Source organism: Arvicanthis niloticus, chromosome 18 (genome assembly GCF_011762505.2).
Source record: "Arvicanthis niloticus isolate mArvNil1 chromosome 18, mArvNil1.pat.X, whole genome shotgun sequence".
NCBI classification, from domain to species: domain Eukaryota; kingdom Metazoa; phylum Chordata; class Mammalia; order Rodentia; family Muridae; genus Arvicanthis; species Arvicanthis niloticus.
This window is the reverse complement of record NC_047675.1, coordinates 6,260,025-6,279,665: the sequence shown is the minus strand read 5'-3', so window position 1 is coordinate 6,279,665 and position 19,641 is coordinate 6,260,025. Positions and strand designations below refer to the sequence as shown.

The 19,641-nt window shown below is 41.1% G+C and overlaps 1 protein-coding gene across 1 annotated transcript in view; it reads right to left on the bottom strand.

Annotated features, from left to right (window-relative positions):
• Nucleotides 1-19,641, bottom strand: part of Ttc29 (tetratricopeptide repeat domain 29) — a 193,597-nt gene that overhangs the window by 107,921 nt on the left and 66,035 nt on the right. Inside the window, exon 7 of the mRNA XM_034522949.2 lies at nt 14,638-14,723. Within this exon, the coding sequence (XP_034378840.1) occupies nt 14,638-14,723 (86 nt within the window). The remainder of the gene's footprint in view (nt 1-14,637; nt 14,724-19,641) is intronic.

The window sequence follows — 19,641 nt, the reverse complement described above, 5'->3', positions numbered from 1 at the left end:
CAGGGGCTGGTCCTGCAGATCCAAAGCTACAGGATCTCCATGACACAGGGCAACAACAGGATATCTGAGAGGAGTCATGATGAGGATCCAGTATTGATAGTGTCTCAGAAGTCAGAGGCCTTGAACCAGACCCATGACTCATTGCAACGAACATTTGCAAGTGAAGCTGTTTAGGCAAAAATGTATACTGTGTAACACACCACAGCTTGCAAGGACAGATAAGTTTTTTTTTTTTTTTTTTTTTTTTTTTTTTTTTTTTTTTTTTTGGCGGGGGAGAAGGAGGTTGCAAAGGTGGAGAGTGGATACAAAGGGACAGGGAGATGAGTGGGATTGAGGTACATGATATGAAATTTACAAAGAATCAGTACAAAGTTTTTAAAACCCAAATTGTATGTTATTACCAGAAAATTAATTTTTATTGTAATTTAGTCCATGAATTTTTTTCTGATATAAACCATTTCAGAGTTTTGATGAAAATTTGAGGTTTTAGCTTACAGATTCATACTTTAAAGTTCAGTTTCTCAGAAACCTCAGAAATGACCCAATGGGAAAACTACTCACTGTACAAGTGTGCGGAGAGACCTGACTTCGGATCCCCACTACACAAGAAAAAGCCAGACATTGAAGAATTGCCTGTAACCTTAGTGTTTGAGGGTAGAGACAAACAAATCCATGGGCTGCTAGATGTCCAGCCTAGTAGAATTAGAGAGAGCAATGTTCAGTGAGACACCAGGTCTCAAAAGAGTAAGGTGGCGAGTTATAGTGCCTCCACATGCACACTCACAGGTACTTGCATAGTATATGTCAGCTAGCTGAGCCACACATTGGGCACCAGCTGTGGTATTCGTGATGGGGAGGGCAGCTGTGGTTTCATGTCTTCTGTTTCCTCCTCTCAGGGTGTCCAGATGCCACTGCCCACTGGACTAGAAGGATGAAGCAGAGTCCAGAATGGGTGGGGTTCTGCAGGATCTCAGTCCAGCTGGAGTGAGAGCTGATGGGAGAGAGAGAAGGACTTCTCCAAGGATCTTAGTGTTACAGCTCTTTTAGGCGAAGGCCTTCTCTGATGACCTTCAATGATCTTTCTCGTGGATGGTCTTAGCTTGTGTGCATACCTTTATTCAGGGAGAACCGGGGGTACATACGGACATGGGGAGTGGGAAGGAGCTTTCAGGGTAAATGAAAATCATTGGCCAGAGTTTAAAGTCCTGTGAGTGCCTCATTTTTGTGGAGAGGCATTCCAGGAATCCCAGGTACTTGCTAGGCAAGAAAAGAGAAAGTTTGTAGGCCTGCCAAGGACTACTAAACCTATCCCAGGTAGGGGGTGTAGGGAGTAAGAATCCCCAGACAAGGTCAGAGAAGGGAAAGCCCTACTGGTAAAGGGAGTCCTCCATTTTGTGCTGAGCTCAGATGAGCTATTCGGTCCACCTCTTTAGCTGCTTCTTCCTTCCACCTGCTTTGCTCTAACCATCGGTCTTTCCTCACCTACCTTGTCAGTGCCCTCTCTTGTGCTCTTGGAGCCTGCTATGCCTTCCAGGATGCTTTCTACCTAGGAATCTGTCTCTCTGGCTCCTGGACTGTTATATGCCCTCCAGAGTATCCACCACATAGGTATGATACTTATTCTGTTCTCATCTCCCCAGGAGCTTCCAGATAACTCTGGAAGCTTTTCCACACCATCATGGCCTTTATGATGCTGGAATCTTGTTCCTCCATGTCCCTTAAGGCCGCACTGTCCCCTGTCTCTCAGCTCCCTCTTGGAGCTTAGTGGAACCCTTCCTGTGGCTGAGTTCATTTTGTGACTCTTCTTCCTTTTCTTCTTGAACTCAAGTCTTCCATGAATTCAGAGATTTTATTAAAGCCTTGTTGTTTGACTGTAAACAGCTTGGCTTCAGTACAGTTCAAAGGCCAAAGATGGCACATGCAAGTTCCAAACTCTCACAGATTATAACAACTTCTGCCACATATGATCCCAGTGCCTCTTATCGCTAAGATTTTACAAATATCCACTTTAAAAATTTTTCTATATCTATGACTTCTCTGTGCTCTACTTTCAAGGAACCTTTGAAGACTCTAAACAGATTTTATCTCAGGATTTTTAAGTTCATTGGGTGTGGTAAAAAAATCTATAAAATCTGTAACAAAATTTGGCTTAAAACTTGTAACAAAACTATACATAGGTAATTTTAATTATATATATACACACATATGTATATATGTATATATATATATATATGTAGAGAGAGTATGGTACAACATATTACATATGTGAGTCATCTTTTGCTTAAAACATACTCTATGTGTAACTTGAATTTAACTCTTGTTTAAAAAATAGATATACTAAGAAAATAGATGTTTTAAATAGCAACTTCGTGACTTGCTTTTACGTTGAGCAATGACCTCATCAAGATGGAAACATGTGACTGATGGCCATCTTTACTGAGGTTAAGGGGTATATGCCATGTTACTTCACCACCATCTTGGTCAAGATAATCACATAGTATGAAACAACTAAAGCATCAATTATAAAACTTCTCAGTCCTACCGAGCCCTTGTTTATCATTGTATCTGGTTTTAGACTAAGGGAGGGCTCCAAAATATTTTAGATTAGGATGAATTTTTGTATGATGATAAATTCTTAAGGTTATAAAGGTCTGCTCAGATTAACAAAAGCTGGCAGAGAGATTTACATCCAACCACCATGTCTTTGCTAACTGTTTAACACCAGACTTCTAGAAAAATTTAAATAAAGGACAATGTATGTTTAGTAAATACACACACACACACACACACACACACACACACACACACACACACTTGATCAAAAAAGGGTTTACAAATTCCTAAGGTCTACTTAGGTTGACAAAGCATTCGTCTTTGCTCACTTTGTTACGCTTCAGCTCTTGGGTAACCCGAGTCACACTGGAAACTGTAATATTCTGTAATGGTTCACTATAAAGAAGATCAAGAAAGTTCCTTGTTTCTCTAAGGACTGCATTTATAGCTTAAAATTTACAGTGATAAAGTTGTAAAATCCTAATTTTATAAAAGCTACTAACTTGTAAACTGTTATGCAACTCATTTAGTGACAAGCTTTAGTTACCCTCCTGTATGTGTTTTCAAGATTAAGCCTGACACGAGTAATTAAAAACAGGTAAAGTTTGTTTAAATCATGTATACTTAATAGATAATGGCCCTCAAGTTCTTTAGAGATTTGCTGAATAATATGACATTTAACACATTTAATAAAGTAGCTTTCTGTGACAGAAATGCCAACTCCTAAGGTCTCCAAAGAAGACAACGGGCATAGATTACCCCATGCAGAGCACGGGAATGCTCACCACTACTGTCCTGCCCAAACTGTAGACACTTTTGTGTTGGTTGCCCTACTTATCCTGCCAACACTTTTCCCAAGTTCCTACTCCACAGAAGAATTTCTGAGATCTTCTGTGTCTGTCAGTCAAAGGTGGACGTTGTCCTGTGTGCAGCTGAAGGCAGACTACTCTGCCTCCCGACAAAATCATTGAGATTACCATCTATGAACCTTGGGTGGCTATCGCTGGACATTTCACTGGGTACAGAGGCCATTTAGATTATATCTGTTGCTATAATTTATCCTGCTTGGATCTCTCATGACTTTGATGGCTAGCTGTAGCTTTATGTTAACAGTAGCAAGCAAACTAGCTCCTCCCCCGAAGGCCACAGATACCTGTTCAGTTCATTTTATAAAACTAGGCTTCACTTTTATTTATTTATTTTTTTTCTAGAGCTGCTGGGTCTCTTTCAGAGAAAGGTAGTCACCATTTACCTTGCTAACAGGCTTCTCAAAATAGATTAAACTCACAAAACAGGTTTAAAAACGGTTCAGATTTCTTTCCCTCTCAATGCTTTTGTTAACTGGGACTTCAAAAGTTCAGAGTTTCAACACTGATCAGTGGAGTTCGGATGAGCGCTTTAGCCCTGGTGAAGCGCTGACTACTGTTATAAACACAAGCTCAGTTTTTTGAATTTCCTTTTGTTGTTTTATAAATATAGGCAAAAAGTTCTTCTCATTGTGCTGAAAACACCTCTGACCAATCTATATGTCCAGTCCTTTGGACAGAAAAAAATGCTTTTTACCCCAAATCATTTTTGGGGCCTTAAACTTTTACTGTGTCTCAAAGCTGTGAGTCTGCTGTTTTTTCTACAGTGTGGATTTCAGTACAGATCACAAACAGTGGTAATGCGATGTAAAACTTTTATCTCTTTGTGTAAAATTAAAAGAATCATGTAAGCTTCAGGGAGTTGACTGGAATCCACTTCTTGCAGGTCAAAAGGACTCTGTAAGTATCCCTAACTCTCCTCACCTTCCTATTCCCAAAGGAGGGAGTGAGCCCTTCCTTGGTCTTGGGATTCCCTTCCCTCAACTACCAGGACTGTGGGTCTGAAAGTCTCAAATGCACATCCACAATAAAATTTTCCATAAACTCCCTAAGCTTACCTTCTGTTCCTAGTCTATGCTGGGGTCTGAGAGTCTCTCCACAAAGCACAGGAATATTGATCTCAGTCAGACAGGGATGGTTCATTGAACGCACACCCACTACTGAGCAGATCAGGGACACGGCTCAGAATTGGGTCGGGGTTATGGCAACAAGCATCTTTCTCTGTCAGCTTATAAAGGAAAAAAAAATAGAGAAAGCACAATGAGCTCATACACAGATGCAGGCAGTGCTGCCCAGTGGTCAGCTCTGACTCAAGCCGTTTTAGACAGAACAGGTCATATTGACCTTTAGTTTAATGAATCGTACATAAAGCTTTGTAGAATTCTTTAAGATTAACAAACCTCAGAACATACAGAACGTAACAGGAGATGTGGTTAGCATGACCCTGCTCTGAAAGTTATTTTTCTCTGTCAATGACTGGCAGGCGTATTAAAGCAACAACATGAAATAGCTGGCAGCCATGGAACAAAATGGCTACAGCTATGCTGAGGTGGTGTGTATGTGTGCGTGTGTGTGTGCGCGCGTGTGCGTGACCACAACAGTCTATATCTATCCCAACAGATTTCCAATCTACCGAAGACAGGAAACTGCTCCCAACACACCAGCCCTAGATGCTTCTGGTGGAATTTCTGAGCAGCCCGAGGCCCTGCATCTTAGACTGCTCCAAGTTTGCCTGCACTTTGCTAGTCCCAGGTAGTCTCACAGAACCTGGGGAGTGGGTGACACAGATGTCCTCCAGCCTGTCCCGTCTACCATTCCAGCCTTCCTGGCCTCCTCCTCCTCTGATGATGCCCTGATTTCAGCAGAAGGCCTCTATACAAGAGATTATGTGGTCCCTTCATCATCAACAAAATGCTGGCATGTTAGGTTTCCATCCCACCAGTCTCACTCAGTACTGTGGCTCCTCCCAGCACCTCTTACCCCGCCCCCTACACTAAACTTACCTCCCAGGGGCTGGGCTTCACCTCCTCCCTCAGCCTGATCCCTATAACGCAGCCATTTTGTCTACACCAGTCTCTTGGCCTTGGTCCAGACCGCCTCTTGGTAGGCAGCTCCTGCCTTCCTCTGCCTCCCCTCTCTCCTTTCATGGTCCAGTTTAGTATGCCGGCCATGTTCAGCCTGGACTCTGTTTGTTTTCTCCCCTACGGCTATAATAAAGATATTCCCACACTATAGGATCGCTTAAGTACTCCTCCTTTTATTTCCTTTTTTTTTCATTCACTTCCAAAGACATAAAGCCAAGAAAAAGAAAATGAAAAATGCAAAGATTTTCTAAATCTATTGACAGTATTGAAAACCACTATAGAGTTTCATTCAAGCAAAAAATGTGTGAGGGTTACTCACCTCACTGTGAGGAAACTATAAACCTTATGATTTGATGTGATCTATTTTTCTGTGCAACAGAAACTTCAGTAATTATTATAAAGTTACCTGGTTTAATGTTTCAGGAAGGCTATATCTTTAAATACAAAGACAAGGCCAAAATTAACCATAAATCAGCTGCTTTTTCACTCTCCAAATTATTAAGACAGATTTTCTTATAATTTTTAAAAAGCCACTTTGCACATAAGGCGAACTCTCTGGAAGACAGTGTGCTCATACACTGAACTTATGTCTGAGATCACTGCTAAGTAATTTTGAACCGTGTTACTTCCTTCCATGCAGTTCAGAAATGAACCCATTTTTTAAAATGGGGGAAGTTTCACTACCTTCCTTTTACACTGCTTTCTGTAAGTCCTCACTCAGACTCGTCTGATTCGGGGGATTCCGGACAGTTCTCTATTTAACATCACATACGGAGTGAAAGTGCTGTTTGCATGGTGTCAGGCGTGCGCAGGGTGTGTGTGAGCGCAATGGCTTGTGGGACTCGAGTCTGTGAGAGCTGCTTCCTGTAGAGTTCTCAGGGATGCTGTCAGAGGGCGGAGCAGAGGAAGACAGTTCTTGATACAGTGATGAAAGCTTCTGTGTCAAGTAAGTGAACGGCTGCTAGGACCTGCACGGAGTTCACGTGTTTCTCGGGCTTTAAGCAAGGACTCCTAATCATGAGTAAGACACATTTCGTTTCATGGAAAATGAAACATGTTACATTTAGTTAAAGATACGGCTCAAATTCTTTTTGGGGAATGTCTTTTTTTTTCCCTCAAAGAAAAGGTATATAAACAGCTTTACACAAAATGTTGCCTTATTTTCATTATAAAAATGAATGTCAATTAAAAGATAAATTTATGTGTTATGTAAATTCACAATTGAGATTAGTAAATGATAGTTAAGAGAAAAGTAAGACTAGAGTTGGTGCACTGGCTCGGGGTGTAAGAACACGTGACACCAGGCTGACCATCTGAGTTCATCCCTGGGACCCAAAGAGTGGAAGGAGAGAAGTCACTCCTTCAAGTTCTTCTTTGACCTCCACACTCATGCGATGGCACGCGCACACATGCACACACACGCACATATGCACACACACACACACACGCGCACACGCACATATGCACACACACACACGCGCGCGCACACACACACACACACACACACACACACACAGAGTATTTTTTTTAAAAACGTATTTCCATAGTAGATAATGCCACTTATTAAAGAATCTCTAAAGGCGCTTTGCCTATGTATGTTGGTCCAAAATCTACCAGTGTACACATGCATGCCAGCCAGACTGGCCGCAGCTCACTACCCTAGGAAGCTGTGTACAGAAAAACACTAAGCAGGAACAATTATTAAGAGTTATTTCCTCCTCCCAAATTCTCTATCCGTGAAATGTTACAGAAAGAATAAGTCATTCTTTGTGAGGAATGACTTTTATATATATCTTGCATCTGTTAGGTTTGAAGGATAAATAAAATTTCACCACAGTTACTTAATGAAATCCCAAGAATGCTTAATAAATATGATTAATACTCTCTATTGTTAATGGATATATATCAAGCAAGATGTAGGTTGCCAGAATAGTAATGTCACTATTTTTTCGGACATATGGTATGTACTTGCATTCTTTTTATGCAATGCTGCTGGGTGATGATGAATTATAGGTCAGCCATGCATACACGTTAATAGCTTTCTATGTCATCATAAAGATGATAGCATGCTAGACATGGAGATGGCTGCATTGGGAATGCGAAATAATTAAATAAGAGTCCGTGATGAATCCTGCTCTATAAAAGCAAATGAAATAGCAATCTGATGAATTTTTCTTTCCTTGTACACATTTTAAAAATGACTTTATTATATTTACCTCTCCCTGTCTGTCTGTGTGTCTGTGTGTCTGTGTGTCTCTGTGCATGTGTCTGTGTGAGTATAGTGTCTGCAAAGGCCAGAAGATGTCCAACCCCTTGGAGCTGGTTACAGGTGGTTGTGAGCCACACAGCATGGGTGCTGGGAATCAAATTTAGGTCCCCTAGAGGAATGCATTCTCAACCACTGAACTATCTCCTTGTATAAGCTTTCTATGAGACCCCATATAAATTTGTAATAAATTACATTATTACTCATAATGGAAACCAGATTATTCACAGAATGAACAATTGAATAAGTTGGTTTCCAGGAACTGTTAAGGTGAATGAGGTTTTAGGAAGAAAGGAACTTGCCAGACAAAAGGCTGGGGGGAGGGGGCGGGACTTCTTTTTAGGGTTACAATATGATTGGTTCAACTTTGCAGAAAGTCTTAATTGTGACTTTTAGTAAAACCCATTTATCTTTCAAAGAAATAACATCTAAAACTCAGAGTTGCATTTTTAAAAAATCCTTGACAAGTTAAAAGATGTGGGCCAAAGGGAATTCAATTCCTTTTCTTAGAGGCCGACGTAAAGGTCATGTTCTCCTCTTGACAGTCAGGGTCTCTATGGCCTTTTACTCCGTGTTAGTAAAGCAGTCTCAGCTTCTCTTCACCAAATACCCTTCCTTCCGTCACTAATACAGACTTCAGCCCTAATAAAAGTTCAGCTCAGCTCTATTGTGCCATTCTGGAAGGAATGAGAAGGACCAGGGATTTAGTTTGTTCTCTGTCGTTACATCTGAACGCCACAGAAGGTGTTTGTTTGTTTGTTTGTTTGTTTTTAAAGAGAACGAAGACTGTTTGTCTTATGGCTCTGGAAGCTGAGAAGTCTGAGTATGGAGCTGCATCTGGTCAGGACTTCCTTCTGAATTCTATATAACAAGGTGGAGGGCCTCACACAGTATGGCAGAACAAACATGCTACCTGGAGTATCTCCACTAGACTACCGCTCTTACCATCATGGAGACCCATGACGTCATCTGAGTCTAACCTCCTCCTGAAGCTCTCACCAGCAAACACTAATAGCATATGGCTTTGGGGAATAAATCACTAACAAATGCATTGCAGGGACACCCCTAAACGGCAACAAACGGCAAGAAGTTGCTCCCTAAACTTTTATTCTTTTTCTTGTTAACACATTGTTTAGTTAGATATTCTAATAATTTTTAAATAAAAGTCTTTAAGGAGAAAAAAGAAAAACAATGGCAAGCAGAATTACAGGAGAAAAATGAAATCGCAGAAAAAAGTTTAAAGAATGGTTGGAAAATGCAAAAAATAAACCTCGTCCAGCTGCAAAGGGCTATGGTTACTCCAGTGGAAAGCTCACAGGTTTTTACAGTGGAAATTCCTACCCAGAACCAACTTTTTATAACCCAATTCCATGGAAGCCAATTCATATGCCCCCTCCTGAAGAAGCTAAGAGTGGACCAGGAAAGAAGAGTAAATGACCTGCAACAAGTCAGCCCCTCACATCGTCCTCCCTGGCAGTTCATAATGCCAAGAGCAGCCTGTGCCTTGGAGCTCTGTGCCAAGGACAGAGATAGAGTGTGTGCACATAGTATACTTAGCTACCTGGAGCTTACGTTTAAAATCAGAATATTTTTCTTAACACTTCTTAATCAGTAAGTCGACATATGATGTGGTAATTGACAGGTACCAAAAATTTTACATTTGTATATGGAACCCTTAGAGTTAAAGATAGCCTTCACATCTTGGTTTTTATAAACTGTTAAGGTTAATCTAATGATTGTATTTTAGTTTCTATTAAAACTCACTATAGTATCAAGAAAAAATAAAAGTCTTTCAATAAAGGCACATTAGCAAAAACTTAAGATGCCTCCTTCCGGTCAACAGAATTATTGAGTAGAAATATTTCTTTGAAAAAGATACGACAGAATCATTAAATAGATTGGTGTGAGAAATGTATGAGAGGTTGAGTCCAGAGGAAAAATACTAAAAATTTGAAGATATTTCAGCTTAGAAGATAAAGCACAAGTGGCTGGACAAAAGCCAATAGTTTTAATAATATCAGCTGTCTTCAGAGTGGGACGTCTCTTAGGGGTTCCAAGACGATACAGCAAATACGGGGACACCCTCACTCTCGTCCCCAGCCACATAGGACGAGACACTGTCATTGCTTTAAAGCATGAAGGTAATATTGAGAGGTTATTGATTAGACTGTCAGAGTACAATCTACAAAGGACCAAAGTGAGGGCAGAGACAAGTGCTGCACGTTTTCCATCTACCAGTCAATCATCTATCGCCAACCTAGCTACCTGCCTGCTAGTATCATCAGTATCAACCATCTCTGTGGCTGTCTGTGAATGGCATGAAAGAATCAGGGGACAAGTTCAGAGGGAGGGAGCCAGAAGGAAAGAGGAGAGCAGCAAAGTTCAGTGGTGCACATGTGTGACGAGGTCATCAGTCAATCCATTATTCTGTATGCTGACTTTGCTAGTCAGTTCCATCTGTCAACTTGACTCAACCTAGAGTCACCTGGGAAGAGATTCTTAATGAGGAAGTGTCTAGACCAGACTGGCTTGTGGTTATGTCTGTAAGGATGAGGGCTGATATGCTAGCAATGTAAACTTGAGTCAAGAAATACCATCAAAGGGGGAAGAGGCAGGTCAGCATCTCCTCCCAGGGCCATCAGTCGGGTCCTGATGCTGCATGATTTCGAGCTCCTGCCCTTCCAGTGGTCCTCCTCTCTCTGTGCTGTCTTTGTTCCTCTGTGTGTTTCACAACCTCTTCTGCCCTTCTTTGTAAGATGAAAGACTTTGGAATTAGAGCCCCACCCCAGTCAATCCAGGACAATCATCTTATCTCAAGGTCCTTAAGCTAATTAAGTTTGAATTCACTGGTTCCAGGGATCAGGGAATGTCTGGGGGCTGGCACCATTTGACCTATTATGCTCAACAGAGTAAGCCTACTTATTACTCCCACAGGGCACATGAAGTAATTGAGATGTAGAGAGCTCAAGGGACTTGCCCAAGGTTACCCAGATAATCGGCTGTGAACATGACATTCATATTTACTTCTAGAAAAAAATACTTTCCTAAAAATAGTTTCAAGAATTTTCCATTTGGATGTCAAATATAATTTTTGTAATCCAGTCTTTACTGGACTATCTTATACCACTGACAACATAGGATGCACCAGAATCCCGCACTTAAAAAGCAGTAGTTCTATAGTTAAATTAGTCATATCTTATAAGGTTGTTTATTGCGCACTGTATTAATTACCTTTTGCGTAGCTGTGACAAAATGCCTGAGGAAGACAGAGGGGGAAGAAGGGTTGTGACTTATGGTTTCTGAGATCTTGACCTATGGTGCTTGCCTCCATTGCTCCTGAGATTGTGCACAGAGAGGCAGAACATCACAGCAGAGGATAGTGAGGAGCAAAGAGACTCACCTCACCTCATGATGGACAAGAGGCAGAGAGAGACAAAGACGGAGCCCAGAGCAAGACAGAACAGGAAATGGACCTCAAGAACACACTCCCACATCCTGAGACACCTACTTCTTGGTTTTAATTTTTTTTTACGTATTTATTGATTGTGTGTCTGTATATGTGGAAGTATGTGCCACAGCACACATGCGAAATTCAAAGGACAACCTTGTTGTTAGTCAATTAATTCATACCAATTTGGGTTTTTAGGTTTGGCAGCAAGTGCTTTGCCAGCTGGACTATGTCATGGGTTATCATCATCATCATCATCATCATCATCATCATCATCATCATTTTATTATTTTTACTTTTGGTAAGGTTTCTTCTCTTTTTTTTCCCCTGTATTGTTGTTTTGAAATAAGGTCTTACTCTGTAGCCCAGGCTGGCCTGGAACTCCTGGCAATCTTCTAGCCTTTGAATTTCAAATATTGGCATTAGAAGAGTGAGTGTCTTAGTTAGGATTACAATTAATAAGATGAAACACCATGGCCAAGAAGCAAGTTAGGGAGGAAAGGGTTTATTTGGCTTGCTCTTCCATGTACAATCCATCACTGAAGGAAGTCAGGACAGGAAGTCAAGCAGGAGGCAGGAGCTGATGCAGACACCATGGAGTGGTGCTGCTTACTGGCTTGCTCTTCATGGCGTTTTCAGACGGCTTTCTTATAGAACCCAGAAGCACCAGCCCAGGGATGGCACCACCCACAATGGGCTGTGCCCTCCTACACTGGTCACTAATTAAGGAACTACCCCACAGACTTGTCTATAGCCTGATTTTATGGAGACAGTTTCTCAACTGAAGTTTCTTCTTTTTAGACGACTTTAGCTTGTGTCAAGTTGATGTAAAACTGTGGCTCACAGCAAGCCACCGTGACTGGTTCAATCTATTTTCTCAAAGTTCTTGTCTATAAAGTTTCCACTACCTCCCAAGTATGGCAGTGGATCACCAAATCTTAGCTGGATGTAGTCTACTAGTGATGGAAGTATATCTAGTACTCCATCCTACCCTAAAGTCCCATCTCTGAACATTGTCCTGGGGACCAACACATAGGAGGCTTTAAAGGGGTCATTTCATACTCAAGCAGCAACACATATAATTTACAATAAAGCTATTGAAAATAACCTTAATGTCCTCCTATAGGAGGCTAAATACACCGTGGTCCAACCATATGTACCCATGCAGCCCTTTAAAAATGAAGTATCTACAACTACACTTGATCTTTTCTAAGAGAGTAGATCTTGAGTATTCTCAGAAAAACAGGATGAGTTACAGAATAGATGGGCTAATGAGTTAGGTTGTCGTGATCACGTTCCAGTCTACGTGCATCTCAAAATGGCACCTAGCATGTTTTGCATATTAAATGTTTATCTGTTAATCACCCCTCCATGAACCTGTGAAAATTAAGACTAAAAGTGAAGCATGCCTGAATTGGTGTGAAGACGTTCACTCCGAGTCCAGAGCTGTGTGTGAACTGTGAGTGTTTTGTACACAACAGAAAAACACACATGATCTGTGTGTGTGAACTGCAAGTGCTTTATATACAACAGAAGAACACACATGAGCTGTGTGTGAACTGCAAGTGTTTTATACACAACAGAAGAACACACATTTGTATGCACTTCTATGTGTTGCATATACAGGGTGTTTTACAAAGAAAAGTCATACATTTGTAACTATATTTGTCTTTGAAAAAAAGAATCATGGAGCGAAGTGTGGAAATGGGAGATTCCCTGTTGTAAATGCTACTGTGTTGTTTGAAGTTACCTTGCTATAGATATGGAGAAGGGGGATGGGAACAGAAAGTGGGAGAAAGAGAAAGGATGGCTGGTGAGAATCTATGAGCTAGTCTCTTCTTCTTCTTCTTCTTCTTCTTCTTCTTCTTCTTCTTCTTCTTCTTCTTCTTCTTCTTCTTCTTCTTCTTCTTCTCCTTCCTCTTCCTCTTCCTCCTCCTTCTTTTTCTTCTTCTTCCTTTTTCTTTCTCCTCCTCCTTCTTCTTTCTTCTTCTTCTTCTTTTTCTTCTTCTTCTTCTTCTTCTTCTTCTTCTTCTTCTTCTTCTTCTTCTTCTTCTTCTTCTTCTTCTTCTTCTCCTCCTCCTCCTCCTCCTCCTCCTCCTCCTCCTCCTCCTCCTCCTCCTCCTCCTCCTTCTTCTTCTTCGACAGTCTTGCTATGTAGCCCAGGCTGGCCTCTAACTCAAACAATCCTCCTACTTCAATTTCCTGAGGCTGCACACACCACCCTGCTTTACAATTTTTTTTATCATCTTCTCTTAATACATTTCATCTTTCCTCAGCCAATTCACTGCTTCCAAAGGTATATGCATGTGGACATGTGTGAGCATGTGTGAGGATGTGTTCACGTGTACCATTCAGTCATCATCTTTGTGTGCTTTCTGCATATAGAACCACCCCACCCCCCCTGTAACCTCCCGTATTCTCAGTGTTGAGCCTGCCCCTCTTCTCTTCCCTCACAAGCTCCTTGTCTACATGACTTTGAATCATGGCCCTGTTTCTCAGTTGGTCACTTTCATTAAATTAGCTCCTGCAGGAAAGTATACATCTTGGGGGTTTGTATGCTCTCCAAGCAGCAGAACAGAGCTTTGCTGAACACATATCACTGACCAAGAAATTTAAACAGAAAAGCCATCTAGGAAAATCTATGTTTTCTATGATGACCAATTTCAAGGGAGCTAGAAACTAACATGTGACCCAGATATACGAATCCTACTTAGCATAAACATCTAAAGAAGCCAACGAGATAGATCTCAAAGCTAAGCATCAAACCTATACGATCTCCAAGTCAGGTAAGGGCGTGAGATGTAAACGGTTAGGAGGCTACATTTTGTAACCATTACAGAGGCATAAGGGAAGAAAACTAATTCACTTGAAATGAAAACACAGCTCTTGCTGTTTTTACCTGTGTAGACAAGCAGAGCGGGCCCAGTTACACACTGTATACACACTAAATTTGTCATGGAGTAGAGTGTGTTAAGGACTATCAGTGGCCCACCGTTTCTGCTGTACACACCCTCTCCACTAAAGACTCACATCAATGCACCTCACACTACAGTTTAACAGACGCCTCCTCTCAAAGCGAATGGTCCCAAATCACATTATAAAATCACCACACTCACTGCCTAATCTTCTTTCATTTAAAACTATTTTCCCTTGTTCTGGGAGAATGGGAGTAGAGGGTCATATCACTCTGTGTGTGTAATGTACATATATCTTAAAGCCATTCATTGTAACTGACTGTATCTCAGCTTCGAGAACTGATGGAACTGGCTTTTTCATGCTCCTAGGATACTGCTATTCAGTTTTGATCTCCATAAATGGGTATATGGAGGGCAGATGCAAGCCATCTCTCCTGATCTTATGATAGCATCAAATAGTTTAAAATGACGAAGTAGAGAGGATTAAAAGTTCTCTTCAACTTACTGTTAGTGCAGTTTCATATTCTCCAGAAGCCAAGTGGGCCAAGCCCAGGTAGTAAGAAGCCTCTCCTTCCATGCTTCTGTCATTGCCTGAAGTGAGGATGTAGAGAGGTCACCATGGCATTTTGGGGATGGGCTAATCAATTAAGACAACAGCCAGTCATTCTTTTAAAAACATACACACATAAAAATGATCCTTTAACTGTCCTTTAAAAGACAAACTCTCTCTCTCTCTCTCTCTCTCTCTCTCTCTCTCTCTCTCTCTCTCTCCACACACACACACATTCCCCTCTGTGTGTGTGTCTACATGTATCTGAGTATGCACATGACTTAACGAAAACATATCCTGATCTCAAATGATAGGTTAAGATATTTTAGCCATATAATTATAGATAATTCCCTCTATACACACAGCACAGTATATACATCCCACAAGTCATAGAATGTTTACATTAGTCTGGCACATGTAGACCTACAGTTGTCCAGCCTGTAACAGCTTACATGAAACAATGAACAACAGGTAACAGCTTAGCTGGATGCACACTCCTGCCATCATCCATGTTTCTGACAGGACACATGATTAACAAATTAAGACTTCTTAGTCTGAGGATATATATCTATACATATACATACACATATACATATCACATAATCAAACTATAACACTATCAACGACTCAGTGTGCTACAGCATGGTCATTTGCATCTAATTATACAGGAGCAGGGCACTCACCATAGAGGAGGCAAGAGAGATAAATCTACCCATGATGTCACACTGTGAAGCAGCTTGAACAGGCAGGGAGCACAAGCACAGTTCTAAGAACTCGTAGGCTAACGGCATAACTTGGCAGTGGGGTGCTCCTCTGAGAGCCATCCCTGGCACACTAAATAAATAAGTAAATGAGTAAGTGAGCTGACCCTTAGACATGCCAGCTTCTCCTGGTTGTTCACTGGGACTGAGTTGTGACAAAGCAAAAACAGCAGAGCAACAGGAAAGCATCAGTAACAACAAAAACTGAACACTATACTGAAATGTTGGCACGCTTAGAATGGAGTGATGAATGGGCCAATGGGATGGAGACAGAAAGTGGGCCTGTTTGGTGAGACATGGTGAGAAGTGTTCTGGGGGGCGCAGTAAGGTAGAGGGAACATGGAGCAGTGAGGGCAAGAGGATAAAACAGGCTTCAGTTCTGAATGGGTTCGTTAGGAAGATGTCACTGAGAAGTCAGCATCCACAACCAAGTGGAATTAGCAGTGTGGAGCAGAAACAACCGAGGACCTCACTGCTATGTGGAAACTAAGCACACTGCTGAGTAACCATGGGGCAAAAGGAAAGAAACCACAAGGCAAACTACAAAGTACAGAACATGGTGAGAGGAACAAAACCGATAAATGCAACCAATAGGAGATAAAGTAACAGATAAAGTAACACAAACACACACAGATTACTTATGGATGCTATAGGTGTCAATTGCTGTGATAAAACACCATTACCAAAACCAAGGTGACAGGGGTTTGTTTCAGCTTGTACTTCATAGTTCATCATGAAGGAAAGTCAGGGCAGGAACTCAAGACAGCAAGTCAAGCTGGAGGCAGGAACTGATACAGACACCATGGAGGATGCTGCTTACTGGCTTGTTCCCATCACTTTATCAGTTTTCTTTCTTATACCGTCCAGGACAACTTGCCCACAGTGAACTGGGGCATCCTGCATCAATCATCCATCAAGAAACTGCCCTGCAGAGCTGTCTCCAGGCAAATATGATGGACAGATTTTCTCAGTTGATGTTCTCTCTTCCCAGATGGCCCATGTTAACAACAGCATCAGAACCGAACCAGCACGATGGCCATGTGCATTTATATCTAAACATAAGGAAGATGTTTTCCTGACTAGCCAAAGAAGACTGACAGAAACAGCAAAAAGAGAGGACAGAGTGAAAATGAAACAGAAGAAAGAAAGGCAACAGAGGAAATAGGGCAATCAAACCACCAATTATAAAGTAACAAAATATTAGCCATGCTGACCAAGGCATGAAAAGGAGAAACACTCAAATGGTTATAATGGAATCAGAAATGAAAATGGAAGACTACAGACCTTGATCATATGAGAATTGTGTAAGTATGTTACAGAAACTAAAATTAAAATATCCCAGAAATAATAACAAAAATAATGACTCTTGACACAAACACTCAAGAGGAAGAGGAGGAAGATGGAGGAAGAGGAGGAGGATGGAGGAAGAGAAAAAGAGAAGAAATCTCTGATACAATAAGGAAAGCAACTGAATATGATTATGACTGAAAACATTTTACAAAGAAAAGTTCAGTCCTAGCTGCCTTCATTGAAAAACAAATACCAAACATGTAAGGAAGAATTAACACCAATCATATTCAACTTCTTAAAAGCAGTCTACAGAAAACATTTCCCAAAGCATTATGTGAGGTCAGTCTTACTCTGAGACAAAAATACCACTAGAGACCAAATCAAGAAGCCCTAACAACAGCCGTTCCTATTGATACAGGGGTGAAATTAAACACACAAAAATCTAGCAAAGCAAATCTAGTAACATAAAAAGGATTTTAAATCATGATCAACAGGGATTTATTCTAGCAGTCCGAAGTTGGTTTAACATAAACAAATCAGTACTCTCACATCAGTAAAACAAACAACAAAAGTGTAGGTCATCTCAAATGATACCAAAAAAAAAAAAAAAGTCACTTAGCAAAACCCAACCCCCTTCTCATTCTAAAACTCTCAGCACACTTGGGATAACAGGAAACCTCCTTATTGTGTGAGTGGACATCTAAAACTCCCTCATGGTCATGTTTAGTGTGAGAGACTGACAATGATCCTCAGAGCAGACCGAGAGCAAGAACATCATATCACTTCCATATTTTAGTCAGAGGAACTAGTCCAGTGAAGCCACCAGATCAAAAAGGGAGAAAAAAAAAAAGGTGTGTTCAGGATTATGGCCTATTTGTGTGTGCAGGCATGTGTGCTGAAAGTTGCAAAATATAAAGTTAGATCCTCTTCATGACACACAGACAGACCATGGAGCTAAATAAGTATGTCAAACTACTAAAGCTCTTAGATCAATTGCAGTAATTACTGGGGTCTTAGATTAGTCAAAGCCTTCTTAGTTATGATAATGAGATCACACACACACACACACACACACACACACACACACACACACACACACACACACGTTGGATTCATCAAAATTAAAAACTTGCTCTTGGTTGAGTACCAGGAGGTGGAAGTAACCACACTGCTTGGGAGAAAACGTTTTTAAATCAAATAGCTGATGAAAGATTCACATTATAAATATATAAGGCATCTTAACAACTCAATAATAGACAAATAACACAACTGAAATGTGCAAAGATGGTGGGCATGGCCAGAGAGACGAGCACTCTGCAAGCTAATGATCCTCAGAAGGGAAACATGGATCACATGACTCAGCATTCTCCTGGATTTGCACCAAAGAGAATTCAAAATGCACAAGTAGCTCCACCAGGGAAATGGGACAGCTTAGATGTCCATCAGAAGGAGGCGTGTGACAACCATGCTATTTGGTGGACGTATGACAGATGGAAGCGTGTGTGTGTGTGTATGTGTGTGTGTGTGTGTATTCTATATTCCCTATAGTCAGATACTTGGGAAATTGTGATAAATGTTTAGTTAGGAGTAACAAAGAAATAGCACAGCAACAGATCTTAAATGTCTTAAAGCGCCAACTCCACACACACTGCTCAACTTGCACCTTACACCGTGTTGCCTGGAGAAGGATTTGGGCCTCAGTGGATGTGTGTGTCTCTTCAATGCTACCTAAAGCCAACACAGGAGGCATGTACTTCCTGGCTTCCATTCCTTTCTCAACTATGCTACCACACAGAAAGTGCAAAACTAAAGTATGCTGTCTTCTCCTAGTGTACATGCCTGTCCTCTGAGATTCCTGTCTAACCCTTCTGTGTGGTCACAATTTGCTGTTGACACTGGTGCCTGTGCTTCAGATCCAAATGCATCTTTACTGCCCTAGAGAAGACCTGGGCCACCGTTTATGCAGAAATAGTTCATTTGATGAAATTTATTTTTTGGTTATGGAAATTTCCTTTAAACATTTCAACTAAAGTTAACTTTTTGAATAACAGAATAAAAAGAGCTCAAATTCTTATTCTCCCCTCTAAACTAAATTAAAATCACACCCCATGGCCAGTCCTATTCGCCCCAAATAAGCCATCAGCTACTTAACAAATGAATTCATTAAATATGTCCATGAGTCAGCCCTGCACCTTCCTTTCCCCTTTCATGGAAAACTGCTCTATTAGAAAATTACTGTGTGCGATATGGTAATGCAAGGGGCATTTTTCTTTGTGTGATATAAATTAAAAGTTTATAAGCTTATGCTCCATTTTCATTATGTTTTATACAGAGAAAGATGCTGTAAGATATTAAGGATATGAGTTGCTTTCCCCAAAGCATTTTTCACTGCTAAGAGTGTGAACGAGAATCACATGGGCGCCCTGCCAGCCTGCAGATTCTGCTGCGGCCAGTCTGGGGTGGGGTAGACTGTGACTTCGATAGCATGCCGCCTCTCCTAGTGATGCTGCTGATGCAGGGCCAACAGCTGAGCTCTGAGAGGCAAAGGCCCAAAGTACATTGCAGAGCTAGTTCCTGGTTACTCCTAACTAAACATTTACAATAATTTCCCAAGTATCTGACAATAGGAAATTTATAAACAATAAAGGGTTTCTCAGATTTTAGAAAATATACCACACACACACACACACACACACACACACACACACACACACACAAGGGAGGGGGAGGGAGATGACCTTATCTCCTCTTTGTGGGTTCCCTGTTTTACAACAGTACCCCCAGTGGATTGTAATTTTGGAAATAAAGCTTTCAAGAAACTAATGGATTTCCCATTGTCCGCACTGAAGCCTCCCTCTGCCTTACAGCAGGCCCTGAAAGCATGTTGATGGCTTTTGTCTTTGCATTT